This window comes from Myotis davidii, unplaced genomic scaffold, assembly GCF_000327345.1.
Source record: "Myotis davidii unplaced genomic scaffold, ASM32734v1 scaffold1494, whole genome shotgun sequence".
Taxonomy (NCBI): Eukaryota; Metazoa; Chordata; class Mammalia; order Chiroptera; family Vespertilionidae; genus Myotis; species Myotis davidii.
The window spans coordinates 2,681,390-2,699,871 of record NW_006286246.1 but is presented as its reverse complement, the minus strand read 5'-3'; the positions used below and the strand labels follow the sequence as shown (position 1 = coordinate 2,699,871).

The window sequence follows — 18,482 nt, the reverse complement described above, 5'->3', positions numbered from 1 at the left end:
GAAGGTGCTACTGGGATCTGGTGTGTTGACGCCAGGGATGCGGGTAAACATCCTACTGTGCTCAGAGCAGACCCCACAACGAAGACTTTTCTAGCCCAAATGGTGCTGAGGTTGAGAAACGGTTCCAATATAGACCGATCCCAACCCCCAACTGACATGATGGTTTCCGGTCATTAAGTGACTTAGTGAAAACGACAACAGCCATGGTAAAAACCGGTTTTCTGAAAATCATGTGAGTTCTGTGTTTAAAAAGGGCACGGCGCGGCTCAGTGGTTGAGCGTTGACTTATGAACCAGGAGGTCAGGGTTCAATTCCCGGTCAGGGTTCAATTCCCGGTCAGGGCACATGCCTGGGTTACAGGCTCCATCCCAAGTGGGGAGCATGCAGGAGGCAGCTGATCAATGTCTCTCTATTCGTCTCCCTTCCTCTCTGTAAAAATATCAATAATAAAAAAAGATACTGTCTCCTATAAAAAATAAATAAATAAAATGGGGCTATTCACCACCAATTTTAACATAATTACTTTGGAAAGAGTCCTTTCGTATCCCAATAGACAATCATAATCCCTCAATAGAGTCTTAGTAGTGAAAGGGAGAATTAGCCCCGTTCGTTTATTTAATGGGATGTGAGCTAACAGGAGTCAGAGGGAAGTTAGCCCTGGAGGTGGCCTTCAGTGGGAGCACTGGGCCTGGCAGCACCAGCAGTGCATCGGGGACTAGGGCCTTGCTGATGGGGTGGGGATGGAGGAGGGAGACAATGAGTGTGAAATGAGGTTATATTTTTGCACCCAGTTTATATCTGGGGATAGTAAGCCTGGTGTTGATAGCAACTGATTATATTAGTGGAAAAATATCAGTCACTTCTTATCTGAATATGCCTATTTCCTGTCATTTTTAAAATGAAATTCATCACACTGATTTTTTTTCCTTTGAAGGAAACATAATAAAGTTTACCGGATCACTTATTTTAGGGTAAGTGTCAACAGTGAAATACTAATTGGCTTTATTATACTATTATTTGAAATCTCAATGGAGGTGATTTACAGGTCGCATGGGGGAGGGAACGGGTGTAGATCTTGGAAGTAGGTGGATTCATCCCTGGCTAATCACTGGCTCTACCACGTCAGTGTCATCGCTCAGTTACTTTACCTTCTGCGAATCGGTTTCTCTTGGTCCAGGTGTACGATGGCGATCCTGCCCACGGCACTGCTACTCCGAGGAAAGCACCTGAAACTTGCAGAGCAGGGACTCACTAAGTAGTGAAAATCAGCTATAGTCAAAATCAGTTTGGAAAATCCTATGAATCACCATAAAGCTGTTATGAAAGGAAATTAAGGCTGACTTAGAAAAGCAATTGATTGACATCTCCCATCTCGTGCTATTTCAGAGACACTTGCTTAATGAATGGAGTGACTCTCTTTCTGAAAATTGTATTTTTATTCTCTTTTTTTTCGAGGGTGGGGAGTAACATGTTAAATGCATGTCTCATACTGCTCTAGTATTTTTTGTTAATAATAGTCTATAAATATAAAACCAGCTCTTGATGCTAAAATGATAAAGGAGATATATTTGGCACTTTATCCAAATATATACATTTCTCTATAACATTGTAAGGTCAGGCAAAACATATTTAGATGATTTTTCCCTTTAACTTATTCTAGGCAAACGGTAAATGAGTACTCTTTTGTAAAGTAGTTTCTTTGTTTATTATCACACTTCTATTCAGGAATAGAATGGAAATTAATCACACAATTTTTATTAGAAATTTTTGTCTTTCAGGGAAAGCATGATAAAAATGCTGAATACATTGTCTCTTTTTGGCTGCTCAGATAGACAGATCCCCAAGAGAGAGAAAGGTTCTTTTCAGCCTGTCTCTCTTCCTCTGGTGCCAGCAGTGTCAGGCCATTTTGTTTTCCCTACTTTTGCTTTGGGTTAGGAAGTTCAGGAGAATGCTTAGTATAATTAACATTATAATTAACATTACACTAAGGGCAGCCTTTGTGTCTGGGCCAAGGGAGTGTGCAAGTCAGTCTGATTCAGGGGGAAAAAATTTCATTTGGGGATACACAATAAACAACATCAGAGGTGACATTTAAAAACTGACTTTAGGTATAACTCTTAGGAGAGGAGGAACTTTCATATGTTGGTGATCCAGTACAAATTGACTAATCTTTTGAAACCACAGTTTGGCATTATATAGTAAAGTGGAATCATAATATGCTGTCAGCAAGTCGGTAATTCTGCTTCTAGATATGTACCCTACAGGGACAAACACGTGTGTATAGTGCACCTGGGTGTGATGTGCAATGGTGTTGGTAATAGACCCAAACTACAAAGTCCCTAAATGCCCATCTGGGGTAGAATGGGAAAATAACTTGTGGTATATTCATACAGTGATGGATCACAACCATAGGAAAGTATAAATGTATGAACTAGATACATGCAGCGACATGGATGAATCTCACAGAGGACTGAACAGAGAATACATACAGTGTGATTCCATTCTTGTGAAGCTCACAGACAGACAAAACTGCTGTTTAAGGACCCATATGCAGATGGTAAACTATGAAGAAAAACAAGGCTATTATTATAATGAAGTCAGAATAATAATTAGCTATGGATTTGAGAGAGTGAGTCAGGATCAGGAAGGAACCCACTGTGGGCTTCTGGGATACTTGCTATTAACGTTCTGTTGTTGTTGTTTTTTTGCCTGGATATGGTAATGTAGCTATTTATTATTAGTTGTTAAACTGAAACGTGTATACTTTACACATATACTTTGCATATATACAAATATATGGTATATACACATTAATGCATATATATTGTTTTCCAATAAAAAAGAAAAGTTAACTATTATCTTTTTAAGTTAACTACTTAAAGATTAATAAAAGAGTGACTCTTGTGTTACATTTAGATCATATATTTATGATGAATTTTTTGTTTTCTTTTTAGAAGTTCGCTATTTCTTACATATGAACTTCTGGCCCTGAAGAAGTCTTTGACATTAGATACTCAAGTGGTAGAAAGAGAAAAAATGAAGTCATATATATGTATGCACACAGTTGTTTTAGATAAAAGAGAAAATCATGGTAAGTTTTATGGTAAAGTAATCCTATTTTTGTGATAAATGGAAGCTAGTTATTGAATTTAGAAATGAATATTTAAAACACAGTATAAATAAGGTAGGTTCAGCTAACTTTAAGAATCGCCAGACCCTGTGAGAACCAAGTCCCTGAAGAGTTAATTGGAGCCCAGGTTTTGGGTTTCCATATTTACCCAAGTTTTCAGTTCTCCTATGACTAGGTGAAATGAAAGCGAGCAAGCTGTTTCAGGGTAAACTTGGAGTTCCCCACCTTAGTGGAGACATCAGTCCAGAGGCTGGCCCTCAGTTTGGCATGATTTTGTCACTTGGAGATATTTCTGATTTAAGGGATTTATTTATTCACTGTGCACACTAAACTGGAGAGATGGATTCATAAATATAAATACAAACTTATTTACACAGGGAAAAATCTGTCTTGAAGGCTAGAAAACCTGTTTTTACTAGTCAGAACATTCCTCTTCTCCATAGTTAGGTTACAGGGAAACCTAATTAGTAATCAGACGATTGCTTGGTGAATATGAAATTTGAGAGCAGAGGAGTATCGTTCCATCAAGATGTGGGTAGTTTGGTGAGTCACCACACTTGACTTGGAGCTGCGTGTTCCTGCACTGTCAGCCAGAACAGCCAGGCCTGCTAGTACATGATGATTCCTGAGTGGGCAGGTTCTACTGCTCCCTGTCCACAAGCTGTGTGTATTATCATTTAACCTTCCTGTATTTCAACTTTTATGGTGTTACAATTTTACTTACACAGATCATTTTTATAGCTTATAATTTACCTAGATAGTGAAGCTTAATCTCAGCGAGATGTCTCCAAATTTTAGTTTGAGAGGGACTATTTTTAAGGGACATTTTCCTGAATGTAGCTTCTCCTGTGCTGTATATGAGGATTTTTGTTAAGTTTAGTGTTTCTGTTTCTGTTTTGTTTTTCACCTTTTCCCTGACTTGGAGAGCAATCTTATTTTGGGATTTAGAACTCTATGTTCCCATAATGGTTTTAGTTGCTTCAGTCGATAGTGACAGTAAAAACAGAAAGATGCTATTTTATATTTTCTTTTTGAAAAAACCTAGAGTTTAGTTATATTTTTCTTTGCAGTATTAGAACTTGGCATTAAGAGTACATACTTGATGTTATTTAAATTTGTAAACTCTTTAGGACTCATTTACCAGGCGCGAAAAGAGCTTCACAAAACAGTAAGAAGAATATTGGCAACCTCGGCCAAGATATTACAGGGTCCATTTGCTGGTAGGTATCAAATCTTTAACTGGGAATCCTGATCAGTATTCTTAAAGTCATTCGATGGTCTGCCTAAGGTATTTTCCCATTTCATGTTCTAGCATTTATTATAGCAGTGAAATCTTGGGCTATATTAAATTTTAAGCCTTAATTCCTTGAACATTTTTTTCCTTCCATCTTTGAGAATGTATTGTTAGATATTTGTAAGTAAATATTGAGATTAAATATACCCTCTTCAATATTTAAAATTTGTTAAGAAATCTCTCTCAGGCTTTCTCATAATGAGAATACTGCATGGAAAATGTAGATTTCACAACCAGCTACTCTACACCTAGCTATAAAAGAACAAAACAGATCTCTTTCAAAAGTTGACGTCATGAAAAAGAAAAGGTGGAAAGCCTTCTAGAAATAAAGGAGACTAAAGAGGTTTAAATCCTGGTTTCAAAAACAGCTCTCAGGACATTTTTGGGACAATTGACATTTGAATATGGAGTTAGACTGGATTTTAGATAATTTTGGAGGATTTTTTTGTGTGTTCTTGAGTGTTACAATGGCATTGTGATTATATATAGGAGAATGCAGACTTATTTTTAGGAGATTTAGTGTGAACTATGAAAGGGTAAAAGTCATAGGTCTACAACTTCCTTTTACATAGTTTAGACAGATATATAGATGTATGCATATAGATTGAGCAAATATGACAAAATAAGTTTTTAAATCGAGTTGTGGTAGGCAGATAGGTATTAATGCATTATTCTTTTAATTCTTCCATATGTTTGATTTCTCTTTTAAATATGTTTTTTATTGATTTTAGAGAGAGAGGAAGGGAGAGAGGAAGAGAGAAACATTGATTGGTTGCCTCCCATATGTACCCCAACTACGGATTGAACCTGCAATCTGGGTATGTGCCTTGACTGGGAATCGAACTGGCGACCTTGTGGTGCATGGGACGATGCTCAACCAACCAAGTCACATTGGCCACGGCTGTTTGATATTTTTTTAAAAATATTTTTTTAAATATATATTTTATTGATTTTTTTACAGAGAGGAAGGGAGAGGGATAGAGAATTAGAAACATCGATGAGAGAGAAACATCGATCAGCTGCCTCGTGCACACTGCCTATTGGATATGTGCCGGCAACTAAGGTACATGCCCTTGACTGGAATTGAACCTGGGACCCTTGAGTCCGCAGGCTGACGCTCTAACTGGTTAGGGCTGATGTTTTTTTTATAATGAAAAGTTTTTTAGGGAAAAAGAAGGAAAAAAAAAGATCACATCAGTTATTATCAATACCCGGAAATAGATTTAACTCTCCTATTGTAGATTTCAAATATTTATAAATTACCACTTTACATAAATGGGAGGATAGCCCTAGCTGATTTGGCTCATTATATAGAGCTTAGGCCTGCAGACTGGAGAGTCCTGGGTTCGATTCTGATCAAGGGCACATACCTCGGTTGCAGGTTTGATCCCAGGTCCCAGTAGAGGTGCATGCAAATCGATGTCTCTCTCACATTGATGTTCCTCTCTGTCCCTTCCACTTTCTCTCTGAAAGTCAATGGAAAAATATCCTCGGGTGAAGATTAACATAAATAAATAAATAAATAGGATAAAAATGTTTGTATCTGTTCACATTGCTCACATTGTCTTTTTCTTTCTTTTTGCAAAGACACTTTTAGCACAGTTGACATGGAAGATCATGAATGTGCCGCGTGGCTGCTCCTGAAGAGGAGCAGGTCGGGTGACAGGACGGCCCGATTGCAGGCTGTGCAGGCCATGTCGGAGGCCCACCACTGGAATGGTAATGACCCTCAGCACATGGCACCCCCCTAGCCAGTTCTCCATTTCTGATATAAAAGAGAAGGGAATGAGATTTTAAGGAAGAAAATAATTCAGGCAATCTAAAAATATATTACAAATATTTCCAGAAATTAAAAAAAGAAACTCCAGTGCAAACGCACTGGCCTGGTAAGCAGATGTGTTTGGTAAGAACAGCCTCAAAACTGAGGTAGATCTCTTTGTGTAACTTTGTAGCAGAACAGTGTTATTTGATTAGAGAAACTCTTGATTCTCATAGTTATGGCTTCATGTATTACATTTTCTTGTGGTTCCTATTTAATGAAATACATTTTAATTGCTTGCTGCACTGTAGCATTATATTTGCTTTCACTTGACAATTGGCCTAATACTAATAATTAGTTAAATGTATCTGATTCATGTATATATATCATTGTAAGGGGTATTTAAAATACTTATATTTTGCAATAAAAATACTCAGCAAGAACTCAGATTCTAGTAGCGATGAATATACACATCTCATAAAAATGGGTAAACAAATAGAAAAAATAATGTTCTCAAAGAAAAGTCTCAGAATAAGGTCTCTGCCTCCATACTGGTTAATCAGTTGATTGATTGGTGGCTGTAATTATAATAATTTATAATGTAAATATAAACTTATTTCATAATGTTAATGGACACTTAGAATAAAAATATTTTTCAAAATCTGCCTTCTGGGACTCCAGCTCAGACTTACTGTATCAGAAAAATCAGGGTTGGAGTCCTGGCATGTGTATTGTGAAATGTTCCCCACACGATCTTGAAGAACTCACCAGATTAGGAACTGCCATCATTAAACAGTGTCTGCTTCAGTGGTTGGATTTTGCTTTGATACATGTCTTAGTCTGTTTGGGCCACTATAACAAAGTACCAAAGACTGGGTGGCTTATGAACAACAGAAACGTATTTCTCACAGTCTGGAGGCTGGAAGTACAAGATCAGGTGCCGGCTGAGTTGGGTGTCTGGGAAGCCCTGCTTCCTGGTTCATAGCTGGCCACTTTTCTTTGGGTCTGACCTGGCAGAAGGGACTCGGCAGCTCTCAGGGGTCTCTTTTATAAAAGGGCACTGATTTCATCATGACCTCTCACCCCAAAGGCCCTTCCTCCAAATGCCATGACACTGGGGATTAGGTTTCAACATATGGATCTGGGGGGACACAAATGTTCAGTCTGTAGCAATCGATGAAGAATGGGGTGGTGATCATGAAGGCTAAGATAAAGTACCTCATACACTACACCAGGGGTGGGGAATGTCCAACCTGTGGGCCATGTAAGACCCACGGAATCATTTGGTCTGACCCTGCCAAGGCATTAGGGCTGAGTTAATTAAATCTTTGACCAAACATAGGCTAATTTTTAAATTGATAATTTTGTATGGCCCACAAATGATGTTATAAATATCCACATGGCCCTTGGCACAGAAAAGGTTTCCCACCCCTGCTCCACATGGACAGCATAGAATGAAGGTATCTTGCCGCTACCAGAACAACAGACCTAACGGCATTGAAGTTTTGGAGTAGCAATCAGAACAGCTTTTGAAGGCTAGAATTATTTTTAAAGAGAAGGTAAATTGGTTCTCACCTATTAACTTTCACATTTGAAATTCTTCTTTTCAAAAATGTTAGTTAGACCCTGATATACCCAGATAGATGTTGAGGAGAATTGTGAGATTAGATATGGAAATGATGGGCATTTAGCTTATTGATGTTGTAGCTGTGAAAAAATACTTGGGACATATAAACTTGTAATTTAAAAATTAGAGTGCTTTCAAGTAGTTTGTCCATTTAATCCTTGAAACGCTAAGCCAATCTGGGAGCTAACGGCACACTTTTTCAATAGATTACCAGTATAGGACAATTGCTCAAGCCTGCGATCTGAGAACGCGTATTGGTTTGGCACGAAGCCAAGAGAGTGATCTTCGCTTTTTTCTCCCTCCACCTCCTTTACCAGCTTTAAATGAAGTAAGTAAATAAAATAATACAGTGAGTGAAAAATTGTTTTAATATATAGTCTTCATTTTGGGTATATAATAAACATTCAAAAAGTAGTTTGTTGGCTACTTTTCACAAGCAAGTAAACAATGTCAACCTGAAACTAGTTTTCCTACAAAGATTTCTTAATTCCTCAGGAGATGCTGTTTCTCTGTTGTTTTCTCTTTTGGGGTGTCGGGGGTCTCTTGACCAGAGGATAACTTCATAGCATATCAGCATCCAAGAATTGGTCCCTTGATCTAGGGTTGCTTTTAGATAGTTTATCTCAACTTCAACACTATTGACATATTTGGCCAAATACTTCTTTTTATTGGAGGGTGTCCTATGTATTGTAGGGTGTTTAACAGCATCCTGGCCTCTTCTCCTTAGATTCCAGCAGCAACTCCAAGTTGTGACAACCAAAAATGTTTGCAGATATTGCTGAATGTTTCCCGAAGTGCCAAACACAGCTGGAGAACCACTGCATAGAGTTACTGATGATGATACATGGAGATTCCAGTTGTGTTAGCCAGCAGTACAGATATTTGAGCATGTTTCTTGAGTACTTTTCCTAGACTAGAAAGGGAAAAATCTGAAAAGTTGCTATCAGGTTTTGAAGGAATGAAAAACGATTATACTAGGTGTAAGTTATTAGGGAAAATCAGATATTAATGAGTTGTGGATTTTAAAAGCCAGCTTAAGTTAGAAAGTGTAATAATCATTTTGAGTCAAGAAGTGAAGTAGCCCTGGAGGGAAAATGTAGAGCTGTACTTGGCGAGAGGTCCTCAGATTGGGTGGCAGATGCGAAAGCAAAGCATTCAAAACTAAATGATCTGTTTACCTGGGTGGGTGACTGGTTTTGAGACTAAAAGCACTAATTTATCTCTGCTTTTTTTGTTGTTTTTTGCTTGTTTGGCTTTCTTTGTGTACTTTTTGTTGTGTTCAGTTGTTGAGCTTAATTATGAAGAATTTATTTTCCTTTTATTTCAGGATTCTTCCATTGAAGAAGAGCTCAGACGCTTGCTGGCTTCTTTACCTCAAACGGAGCTGGATGAGTGTATCCAGTATTTTACATCTTTGGCTCTGAGTGAAAGCAGTCAGAGTCTAGCGGCTCAGAAGGTTAGTTCATCTATTCATTCTGTAAATATTTCTGAGTTTCCTCTCTTTCCAAGGTCTTGTGCCAGTGGCTCAGTGGTTGTCAACCTATGAATCAGGAGGTTATGGTTGGATTCCTTGTCAGGGCATATGCCCAGGTTGTGGGTCGACCCCCAGTGTGAGGCATGCAGGAGGCAGCTGATCATAGATTCTCTCTCATCATTGATGTTTCTCTCTCTCTCTCCCGCTCCCTTCCTCTCTGAAATCAATAAAAAAATATTAAAAAAAAAGATTGCTCTCTACTAGGAATACTTCCATGTTTTCTATTCTAGTAAGCAACAGTTTGCATAGCTAAAGTTCCCATAATATTTAGAGACCTACGTATTAGTCCTTTCTAGTACTGTATGTAATACAGAGATTCTTTTTTGGTTCAACAAAAAATATTAGTCATGTTTTTAGTAAAAGTTTTCATTATCTTACTTTCAGGGTGGCTTATGGTGTTTTGGAGGAAATGGACTTCCTTATGCTGAGAGCTTCGGAGAAGTTCCTTCAGTGACCGTGGAAATGTTCTGTTTAGAAGCTTTAGTAAAGCATTCGGAGGTAACTTACATTTTCAGATGTGGTTTATCTTCATGATCACATTGAAAAAATTATACATGTTCATTTAAGGGAAATTATCCTCATTTATTAGAAAAGGAAAAAAAGCTTTTTGTTTGTTTTAAAATTTCTGCTTTTCCCCCATTCATTTGTTCAAATTGATAATCATGTTTTAGCAGCAGTACATGAATTTCATTGCAGTTAAATTATTTCTAAAAACGGATGTAATCTTACTTGCACTTGAAGAATCAGTGCGTTGTCTAAATACAGCATGTCTTTGAGTTATGCTGCCTTTTTCTACCCTTCTCAGATCATTTTTACAAGTAATATTATCACGTCATTAATTTCCATTAAAACATCTGTCCAAGGTGTGTCAAGATAGAAAAAAGAAAGTACTTGAACGACCAGATTTTAACCATATCATATGTCAGTGATTGTCAAACTTCTTGGCATTATGACAACCTTCCTATCATGATTATAGTTTAATTTTAAAAAGAAAAAAAATAGCAAACCTCATGGTGCTCAAACATTAGTGCATAAAAATTCACGGGTTAAAAACACCCATTTCCTGCTCACCTGTGGCAAGTTTCATTGACCGATAGGGGGTGGCGCCCGGACTTTACATTAGTGCCAGGCACCCCGGCGAGGCTGCGGCTGGTGGTTCTGGCCATCCCACGTGGTGAGGAACGTCATCCTGCACATCCTGAACTCGCCCGTTTAATGTTGGGAACATCGGACATGGCTCAGGACACGGGCTTTCTGGGCACCTAGCTCCCACCTGCGGAATTAGGGTCAAGGACAAAGCGGAGTGAATGTCGGACTGCCGAAGGGAATGGGGGACAACGAGCTTGAGTTTTTGTGATTTAGTCTCGTATCTGAAGCAGAAGATGTATCCGCAGTAGAAGATGTGGTGCATGGAATATAGTAACCTTTCCAGAAGGTTATATTCCTCTCAGGCTATTACACATCACAACCGTTAGATGTCAAAAGGCATATTTTAAATGCATGTAAAACGTGATAAAATTTAATAACAGTTTAGAGAATGAAAATTGTTGCATATACATGATTGACCCGGTGTCGTGTCAGTGAGTACAACTAGAGATGGAAAGAGGCAGGCCATGCCAGTGACCTTGGCAGACCAAATGACTTGCTGTCATTCTGTCACCTTACCTTAGTATACATATGTCCTTTGGCCTTCTTTCATCTCTTTTCTCTATTAAAAATTCACATTCCCTTTTCTTTCTATTTGTACTAGATCATTCTCTTTAAACAATTTTCTGACTCCTGAGCTCAGACAATCCCAATAGCTGTGATTCTAAGGTAGTTTTAAGCCAATCAAAGTATCACTAGAAATTGAAACAGTTCTGTAATAATGATGCTGTTAGGTTATTTCTGACCAAGAGCCAAACAGAATAACTTTAAGAATAAAAATTTCAGAAAGCCTGGTGAGATAACTTATTTTTTCCAGTGGTTTTGAAGCACTTCTCATGTTGACAGGGGTTTGTGTATTAAGTAAGCTGAGGTGAGAGGTCGGTGGTCCCTCAGGGGCTTTGTCCTTGAGCAGGGGCCACCTGGCTGCCCAGCCGCATGCTGTGTTACCTGCTTAGTGAATGGGTACGACATAAAGTGGGCTTTCATTAATTTATTGTGCTAGATACCCACACATTGTGATAAAATCGAAGCAAGTGGAGGCTTGCAACTACTTCAGAAGATGTACCAACTACACAAGGACTGCCCCAAAGTACAGAGAAATATAATACGTATCATTGGAAATATGGCTTTGAACGAACATCTTCATTCAACTATAGTTCAATCAGGTAACAACTTTATATGCTGAGGATTTGGGATCCAGTTCTTTGTTTTCCTACCTCCACCTCTCCTGATATATTCATTTTTCAACAGACTGAAGACTGCTTAGGGCAAGTGATAGGTCCTACAGCATGTTGTTTTAAGGAGGGGCAAGGAATTGCTTAGTTATTTGGATAATCAACCCCTAAGATAATCGGTGTGTGGCAGTCACGAGAGCAGTTTTGCTGATGACCATCTGAATGTTTATGTCTTTGATAATGAATGATTGTTAGTGACCAAGATCTGGGTGCTATGTGTGCTTATTGCTCCTGGGGTGTCTTTATTCTTGACTTTTTCAGTGGAAAAAGCTGTGATAAAAACACACACACATACATACATATCTACATACATACCTGCACATGTATAGTTGACCCTTGAACAACACGGGTTTGAAGTGTGCGGGTCTGTTTATGTGTGGGTCCACTTATATGTGGGTTTTTTCAATAAATACCTGTACTATTTTAGATCCACCATCCGAGTCCGCGGATGCGAGAGCTGACTGGCTGCGTTGATCTACGCCAGGTTTATAGGGACTTGGGCATCCATGGATTTTGGTATCCGAGGGGCCCTAGAACCAATTCCTGGCAGATACTCAGGGGCAGCTTCAGTTTCTGAAGACACTAAAATTATATGAAGGTCTTCAATAGCGTGGTTGGTGGGACCAGTGCCCCTAACCTCTTCATTGGTCAAGGGTCAACTGTTTATGCGTATGTTCTTACATTTACATATATTAGAAATTAAGAATTTACATTTCTTCCTATACAGGACCATTTACAAATAAATTTTATTTGTTCCTCTTTTTATAGGCTCTTAAGATAGAAACTTAGATCACTGATTTTAACCTTTTCCTTGTTTCAATTATATATTACTGTACTATGCATCAAGCCATTTCAGAATGCACTTGTTAAAACAACAGTTATGTATTTTGCTCATAAATCTGAAATTAGGGCAAGGCGGTATAGGGAAAGGTTACACCTGCCCTATGCAGCATCAATTGGGGCAGCTCAGCTGTGAGGCAATGGATACACTTTCAAGATCACTTGCTCACAGGGCTTGTACATTGGTACTGGCTGTCAGCTGGGAGCTCAGTGGGGCTGGGGCCATTGGCTCCTTTCACATGCTCCTTTCCGCCAATGCCCGAGAGAAAGCCAGGTAGGCCTAGGGCAGTGGTTGGCAAACTCATTAGTCAACAGAGCCAAATATCAACAGTACTTCTTCAAAATAGACTCGCCCAGGCCAAAAACTGACTTCTGTGCATGGGCCACGAAGTTTCAGTTGCACTGTACACGCCCGCACGTGGTGTTTTGTGGAAGAGCCACACTCAAGGGGCCAAAGAGCCGCATGTGGCTCGCGAGCTGCAGTTTGCCGACCACGGGCTTAGGGCCATCATTTTCTGTCTGAAACCTCTGCACCACCTGAGATGGATGATGGGGACCTAGGAGGTGTGTTCTCTTCACCAGGCTGGGTTTCCTTACTGGCAGAAGCACTGAAGTCTCACCACATTGTGGAGGCCTCACACGCCGCCAGAACCCTGGCTAACCTAGACCGAGAGACGGTGCAAGAAAAGTACCAGGACGGCGTGTACGTGCTTCACCCCCAGTGTCGCACAAGGTAAGAGAGCACCTGTCCCCTTTGTCCCCGCTGGGATGGAAAGCCTACAGGGCTTACCGTGTAAATTTATTTCTGCATAATTTAGAGAAGTTAAATAACTTCCAGGTAAGAAAGTCACATACCCAACATACGGAAAGTTTGTCCTCATCACCTCAGAAGAATTGCAGGCTGCCACAGGGCATGGAAGGAGCCAAGTTCTCAGGGTTATTTCACATCAGAGGCTTGCGTTCAGGAAGGCGGCCTTCACCTTGCATTACAGGTCACACTTACACTGTGCGCGTATTTCTTTGTCTCAGAGCACTTTCCCCATAGATTTAATAACTGATCCAGATTGTACAGGTCGTTCTGGATGGAAAGGAGATAGGACATTATTATTTATATGCAGGCAACCAAAGTAGCCTGGGCCTAGACCTGCAGGGACTGGAAGAAGTTTATGCCAGGTTTAAAAGCATGCGCTGGAAGCAGTAAGTTGTAATAAATATGACTCTCACTCCTCCTCAAGGTGATTTTGGCCAACTTTTCCAGTTGTGTCATTGACAGAAAGGACCACAGTGAAAAAGTTAGATATTTCTTGGATTTTTTCAGACACTTTAAAATATTAACTCAGAAAAGAGCAAAAATTTTTTTTAATTTGAAAAATGGATTGCCTACTTAATCCCAATTTGTAAGTAAAATACTATGGTGTTTGTGTGTTGCATAGTTGTGTGTGCCCTATAAAAAGATGTAAGTAATATACTATCTACATATTTTAAATGTCATATCCAAAGAAAAAATATTACTTTAAAATGTCATTTGCAGCCAGCTGGAGTGACTCAGTTGGTTGAGTGTCATTCCCATGAACTGAAAGTTCACTGGTTCGATTCCCAGTCAGGGCACATGCCCAGCCAGGTTGCAGGCTCGCTCCCCAGCAGGGGTTGTGCAGGAGGCAACCAATTGATGGTTCCCTCTGACGTCAATGTCTCTCTCCCCCCTTTCTCCTCTTCTCTCTCTAAAATCAATAAAAACATATTTTTTAAAAAAGTCATTCGCTCTATTTCTGATAAACATCCTTGATAAATTTTTGAAAATCTCTTTTATGCACGCTGACTTTGAAACTACTCTAGCATATTCTTATTTAGTTTTTTAAATACTTATTGATTTGTGGGACAGTCTCATGGAATTCTCTGTAGGGCAATATGACATGTGTCACTTCTCTCATCACTTGACTCACTGCAATTGATTTTAGTTGGTCCGTCTGGCTAGATGTCCCCATTTCTATAGAGCAATGAGCACACTCCGTGCATGGCTTTGTCAAAACTCCTTGTAGGGTTCTTCAGCAAACCTGCGTTCTAAAGCTTGCCTTCATTTTTATTTTATGTCCTGTAACCCTGCTCAGCACCATCCAGAGTGTGCTCTGTAGATTCTCACCAAAACAATAATGTGTTCATTCTGCTTCTTTTTAAAACTCTCTCCCCTGTTAGTCAGCCCATTAAAGCAGATGTCCTTTTTATTCACGGCCTTATGGGAGCAGCATTCAAGACGTGGCGTCAACAGGACCAGGCGCTAACTGAAAAGGTTTCAGGGGATGAAACCAGGTATACAACATGTTGGCCCAAGGTAAGGATACAGCCGACTCTGGTAGCCCACCTTTGTCAAGACACACTGCGTGTCACTGCCTGTTGGAGCCCTCATTGTGACTTGCTTTTCTGTTTTTACTGGGACTTTTTTCTATGCAGTGTTTCTTTCCCCTAGTGACACCTGTGGTATGTTACAAGAACAGCTGGGCTTGTCACCTTGTGTAATTGAGGGTACAGTCTATGATTCTAAAAGACTATTCCAATAAGTAAAAAACAGGGACCAGGGCCAGTTATCATTCACTTCAATTAAAAATATAATACAGCCCTACCTGCTTTGGCTCAGTGGATAGAGTGTTGGCCTGCAGACTGAAAGGTCCCAGGTTCGATTCCAATAAAAATATATTTTTTAAAAATATATATATAACAAATAAGATATTACATGCATGATAGTTGGCTAGTTCTATGATTTTAATAATGATAAAAATAGAAGGACTTTGATGAAGTAATTCTACTTTGGATTTCTTTGACATTGTTTCGTCCAAAGAGCCTTAACCCTGAGATGCAGTCCCCGAGTGGAAGCTATTGAAGCTCAGTGACACTGGTGCTGGGAGCATGTGGAGAGAGTTCCCAGGGCTTGTCCCACTCTGCGCACTCCCCTTCACAAAGGCTTGTCATGCAGAAGAATGGCTTTTACCCGGTGGTGACATTGAGGTGTGGGGATAACGACAGCCTGGTCCATGGAGACAGAACTGGGACTATATGGAGTGTCTCTGAGTGCTCGGGTCGAGTCTCTTAACCATAAGACCATACTGTCGGTCCTGAGGTCATAGCTTTCTGTGAAATGCTTTCAAAAGCCAATTTGATCCAGACTCAAAAACAGGCCTTGCTTCTGGCTGTAGCAGATTGCAAGAGGGTACCCTCTGGACACCTCCACTGGCCTTACGCTATCAATACTGATGCCACCTGTGACTGAGCCATGAAAAGATAAAATGCTGGCCTTTTGTTCTGGTCGGTGCGATTTTTAGTCAATATCACAGGAGTCCTTTAGTTATGCATTTCGGTTACTGGGAAATAATAGGGGCGGTGGGAATTCTTAATGTTCTTTTGTGCCTTTTATTTTACGTAGACATGGTTAGCAAGAGACTGTCCCGCTCTCCGAATTATCTCTGTGGAGTACGACACCAGCCTTAGTGACTGGAGAGCGAGGTGCCCGACAGAAAGGTAACGGTGGCTTTGGAAGGCGAGGGCCCAGGCCACAGGTGGGCCCTCAGGGATGGAGACAGGATCTTCTTATGGGAGCCAACCTTTCTTCTCTCTCTTCTAGAGGAGTTAGCCAGACATACATAAACAAAATAGACTCTGAGTGTCAGTGTTGGGCTCCTCACGTGGTTCACTTACAGCTATTCCAGTGGAAGGACACGGACCCCATAGCAGATCACACTTTACTCCTGAAGTGAACGTGGTGCTTTTGCTTTTGTGTTCACAGTCATACTGGCTAAAGGCAGCAAAGAAAACGATGCTGAGCGGCACAGGCTCCTTAGGGCACTCGCACGTCACCTGTGCGATTGTATAACAGGAAGGGCACAGCCTTCGGCTTAGGACCTAGACTGTAGCCAGTTCTACCTCTGACTCACTGTGTGATCTCAGACAAGTCGTTACTTGTCCGGAGAGCTTGGTCTACAACTTGGGAGACTCGACCTGAGTCTGAGGGTTCTGAAAGGCCCCCACAGGGGTGCCCGAGGAACGGTGCCGAGGGCAGGGAGACCGGACCAGGGCTCCTTCCCACTTCACCCGAGGACTCTGACCAGCCTTTATTCTGAAGAAAGAATTCTACAGGTTGGAAACCACCAGACCAGACAGTTTTGACACTCCCGCTTTGAAAATTACTTATTTTGAATGCTCTCATTCTAATAGCTTTCTGGTATTTCTCAGTAATAAACTATAATAATGTTTTCAGCCTCAATACAACGACAACTCGGTACAATGACAGCTGCCTTCATGTAGCGAATCACAAAAGAGGGGCCACGAATGAGAAAGGACCCATGTCCTGGTGCGGGGGCAGCTGGTGTGAGACTGACCTTTGACCTGTGAAAATTGCCAAACTCATATTAGATGCTCAAATAATGCTTGTTTAGTACATGAATGGCTTGTTCTGGGCTTACTCTCAAGTATGCCAGTGACAAAGTTAGAAATGGGCAATGAGCAGTTGCAGAAGGTGAGCAGAGAGAATAGGGGTATTCCTGACTCCAGATGTAGCACGTAGCACTGGTCCAATAAACAAAAGTTCTTGCCTTAGAACTAGATAGCAAACTTTGGGGTGATCAATAGCCTCCTGTCATGCCTGCTGTTTTCGTTTTGTTCAGAAAATCCATTGCATTCAGGAGCAATGAACTTCTTCAAAAACTCCGAGCTGCTGGTGTTGGGGACAGGCCGATGGTTTGGGTGTCACACAGCATGGGGGGTAAGTGCGTGTCATTCCTGTGAAGCGAGCATTAGGAGGGTAGTCAGCCATGCGGGCTGCCTGGGTTCCTTCAGCTCTGTTTACTCGAGAGTGACCCTTTCCCCCTAAACAAATGTTTCTGGTACAGCGAGGAGTTTTTAAATCACTGTTCTTCCGTGCCAGTCCTTTGTCAAGAAGGGACAAGCAGTGACAAACCATATAAAAGGGATATGAGTTTGACAGCTTAATGCTGTCATGTAATGATAATGAATACCCATCAGAACAGTCCCTGGATTCCACAAGCCTGACTCGTAACTGTTCCTGGCTGGTCCCAGGGCTCCCCTTTCTTCCCTGCACCCAACCACTGCAGAGGCCATGACTGTTCTGATGCCACAACCCCAGCCCCTTGGTGCCTGCTTACCCGGCCCTGCAGGTGTCCGCGCTGCGGTTCCTCCCAGCCCTCTCCCCAGTCCAGTTCCAAATCTCACCTCCCGCTCGCAGAGGGCCTTTCTGCAGCTGCTGCCTAGTTCACCTGCTGAAATGCCCAGGGCGCCGAGTGCAGGCGTTCAGCTGAGAGGAAGGCAGTGCCGCCATCTCTGTGACCTTGGGTTTCATTACTGGCTCCACGCCCGTGGGGGAGACAGAAGGCGCCTTCTGGGTGCATTTCCCACAGGAGCTTGTTTTGCACGGAGAGTCGGCTTTGTGGGACTGTGTTTTTGGAAGGGGCATCGGTGGGCTGCGGTGGCAGGAGGGGGAGACTGGCAGCTGCATTTTCGCTTCATTGATGGATACATAACAGACCTGAAACGCCTTCTGTGGGACAGTGCAGCCTGGGATACAAATGAGTTTCTAGAATCTTGTCTGTAGGTGAGATTCTGATGCAGAGGATAGCGAGTATCATCCAGTGTCGATATTTTAAGGCCCTGTTTGTTAGACTACAGAGAATTATTCTGGAACTTTTTAAAGAAAGCATCTCTTTCTCTGTATTTCTTGTTTTGCATATTTTGGGTTTTAAGAGTAATGGAGGGAAGGAAATAGCTTCTGTCTTTTTTGTCTTCTCTACGGCCAGGTCTTCTTGTCAAGAAGATGCTGTTGGAAGCGTCTCAGAATCCAGAGATGAGCACTGTTATAGACAACACCCGAGGGATAATCTTCTACAGCGTCCCTCACCACGGGTCCCACCTGGGC

General features: G+C 41.0%; 1 protein-coding gene across 1 annotated transcript in view; it reads left to right on the top strand.

Annotated features, from left to right (window-relative positions):
- SERAC1 (serine active site containing 1) overlaps nucleotides 1-18,482 on the top strand; it is a 26,982-nt gene that overhangs the window by 4,388 nt on the left and 4,112 nt on the right. The window contains exons 3-15 of the mRNA XM_006757708.2: nucleotides 935-971; nucleotides 2,955-3,091; nucleotides 4,261-4,350; nucleotides 6,012-6,143; nucleotides 8,017-8,138; nucleotides 9,138-9,266; nucleotides 9,729-9,842; nucleotides 11,494-11,656; nucleotides 13,148-13,298; nucleotides 14,759-14,894; nucleotides 15,981-16,075; nucleotides 17,218-17,315; nucleotides 18,364-18,480. Coding sequence (XP_006757771.1) covers nucleotides 935-971; nucleotides 2,955-3,091; nucleotides 4,261-4,350; nucleotides 6,012-6,143; nucleotides 8,017-8,138; nucleotides 9,138-9,266; nucleotides 9,729-9,842; nucleotides 11,494-11,656; nucleotides 13,148-13,298; nucleotides 14,759-14,894; nucleotides 15,981-16,075; nucleotides 17,218-17,315; nucleotides 18,364-18,480 — 1,521 coding nt within the window. The remainder of the gene's footprint in view (nucleotides 1-934; nucleotides 972-2,954; nucleotides 3,092-4,260; nucleotides 4,351-6,011; nucleotides 6,144-8,016; nucleotides 8,139-9,137; nucleotides 9,267-9,728; nucleotides 9,843-11,493; nucleotides 11,657-13,147; nucleotides 13,299-14,758; nucleotides 14,895-15,980; nucleotides 16,076-17,217; nucleotides 17,316-18,363; nucleotides 18,481-18,482) is intronic.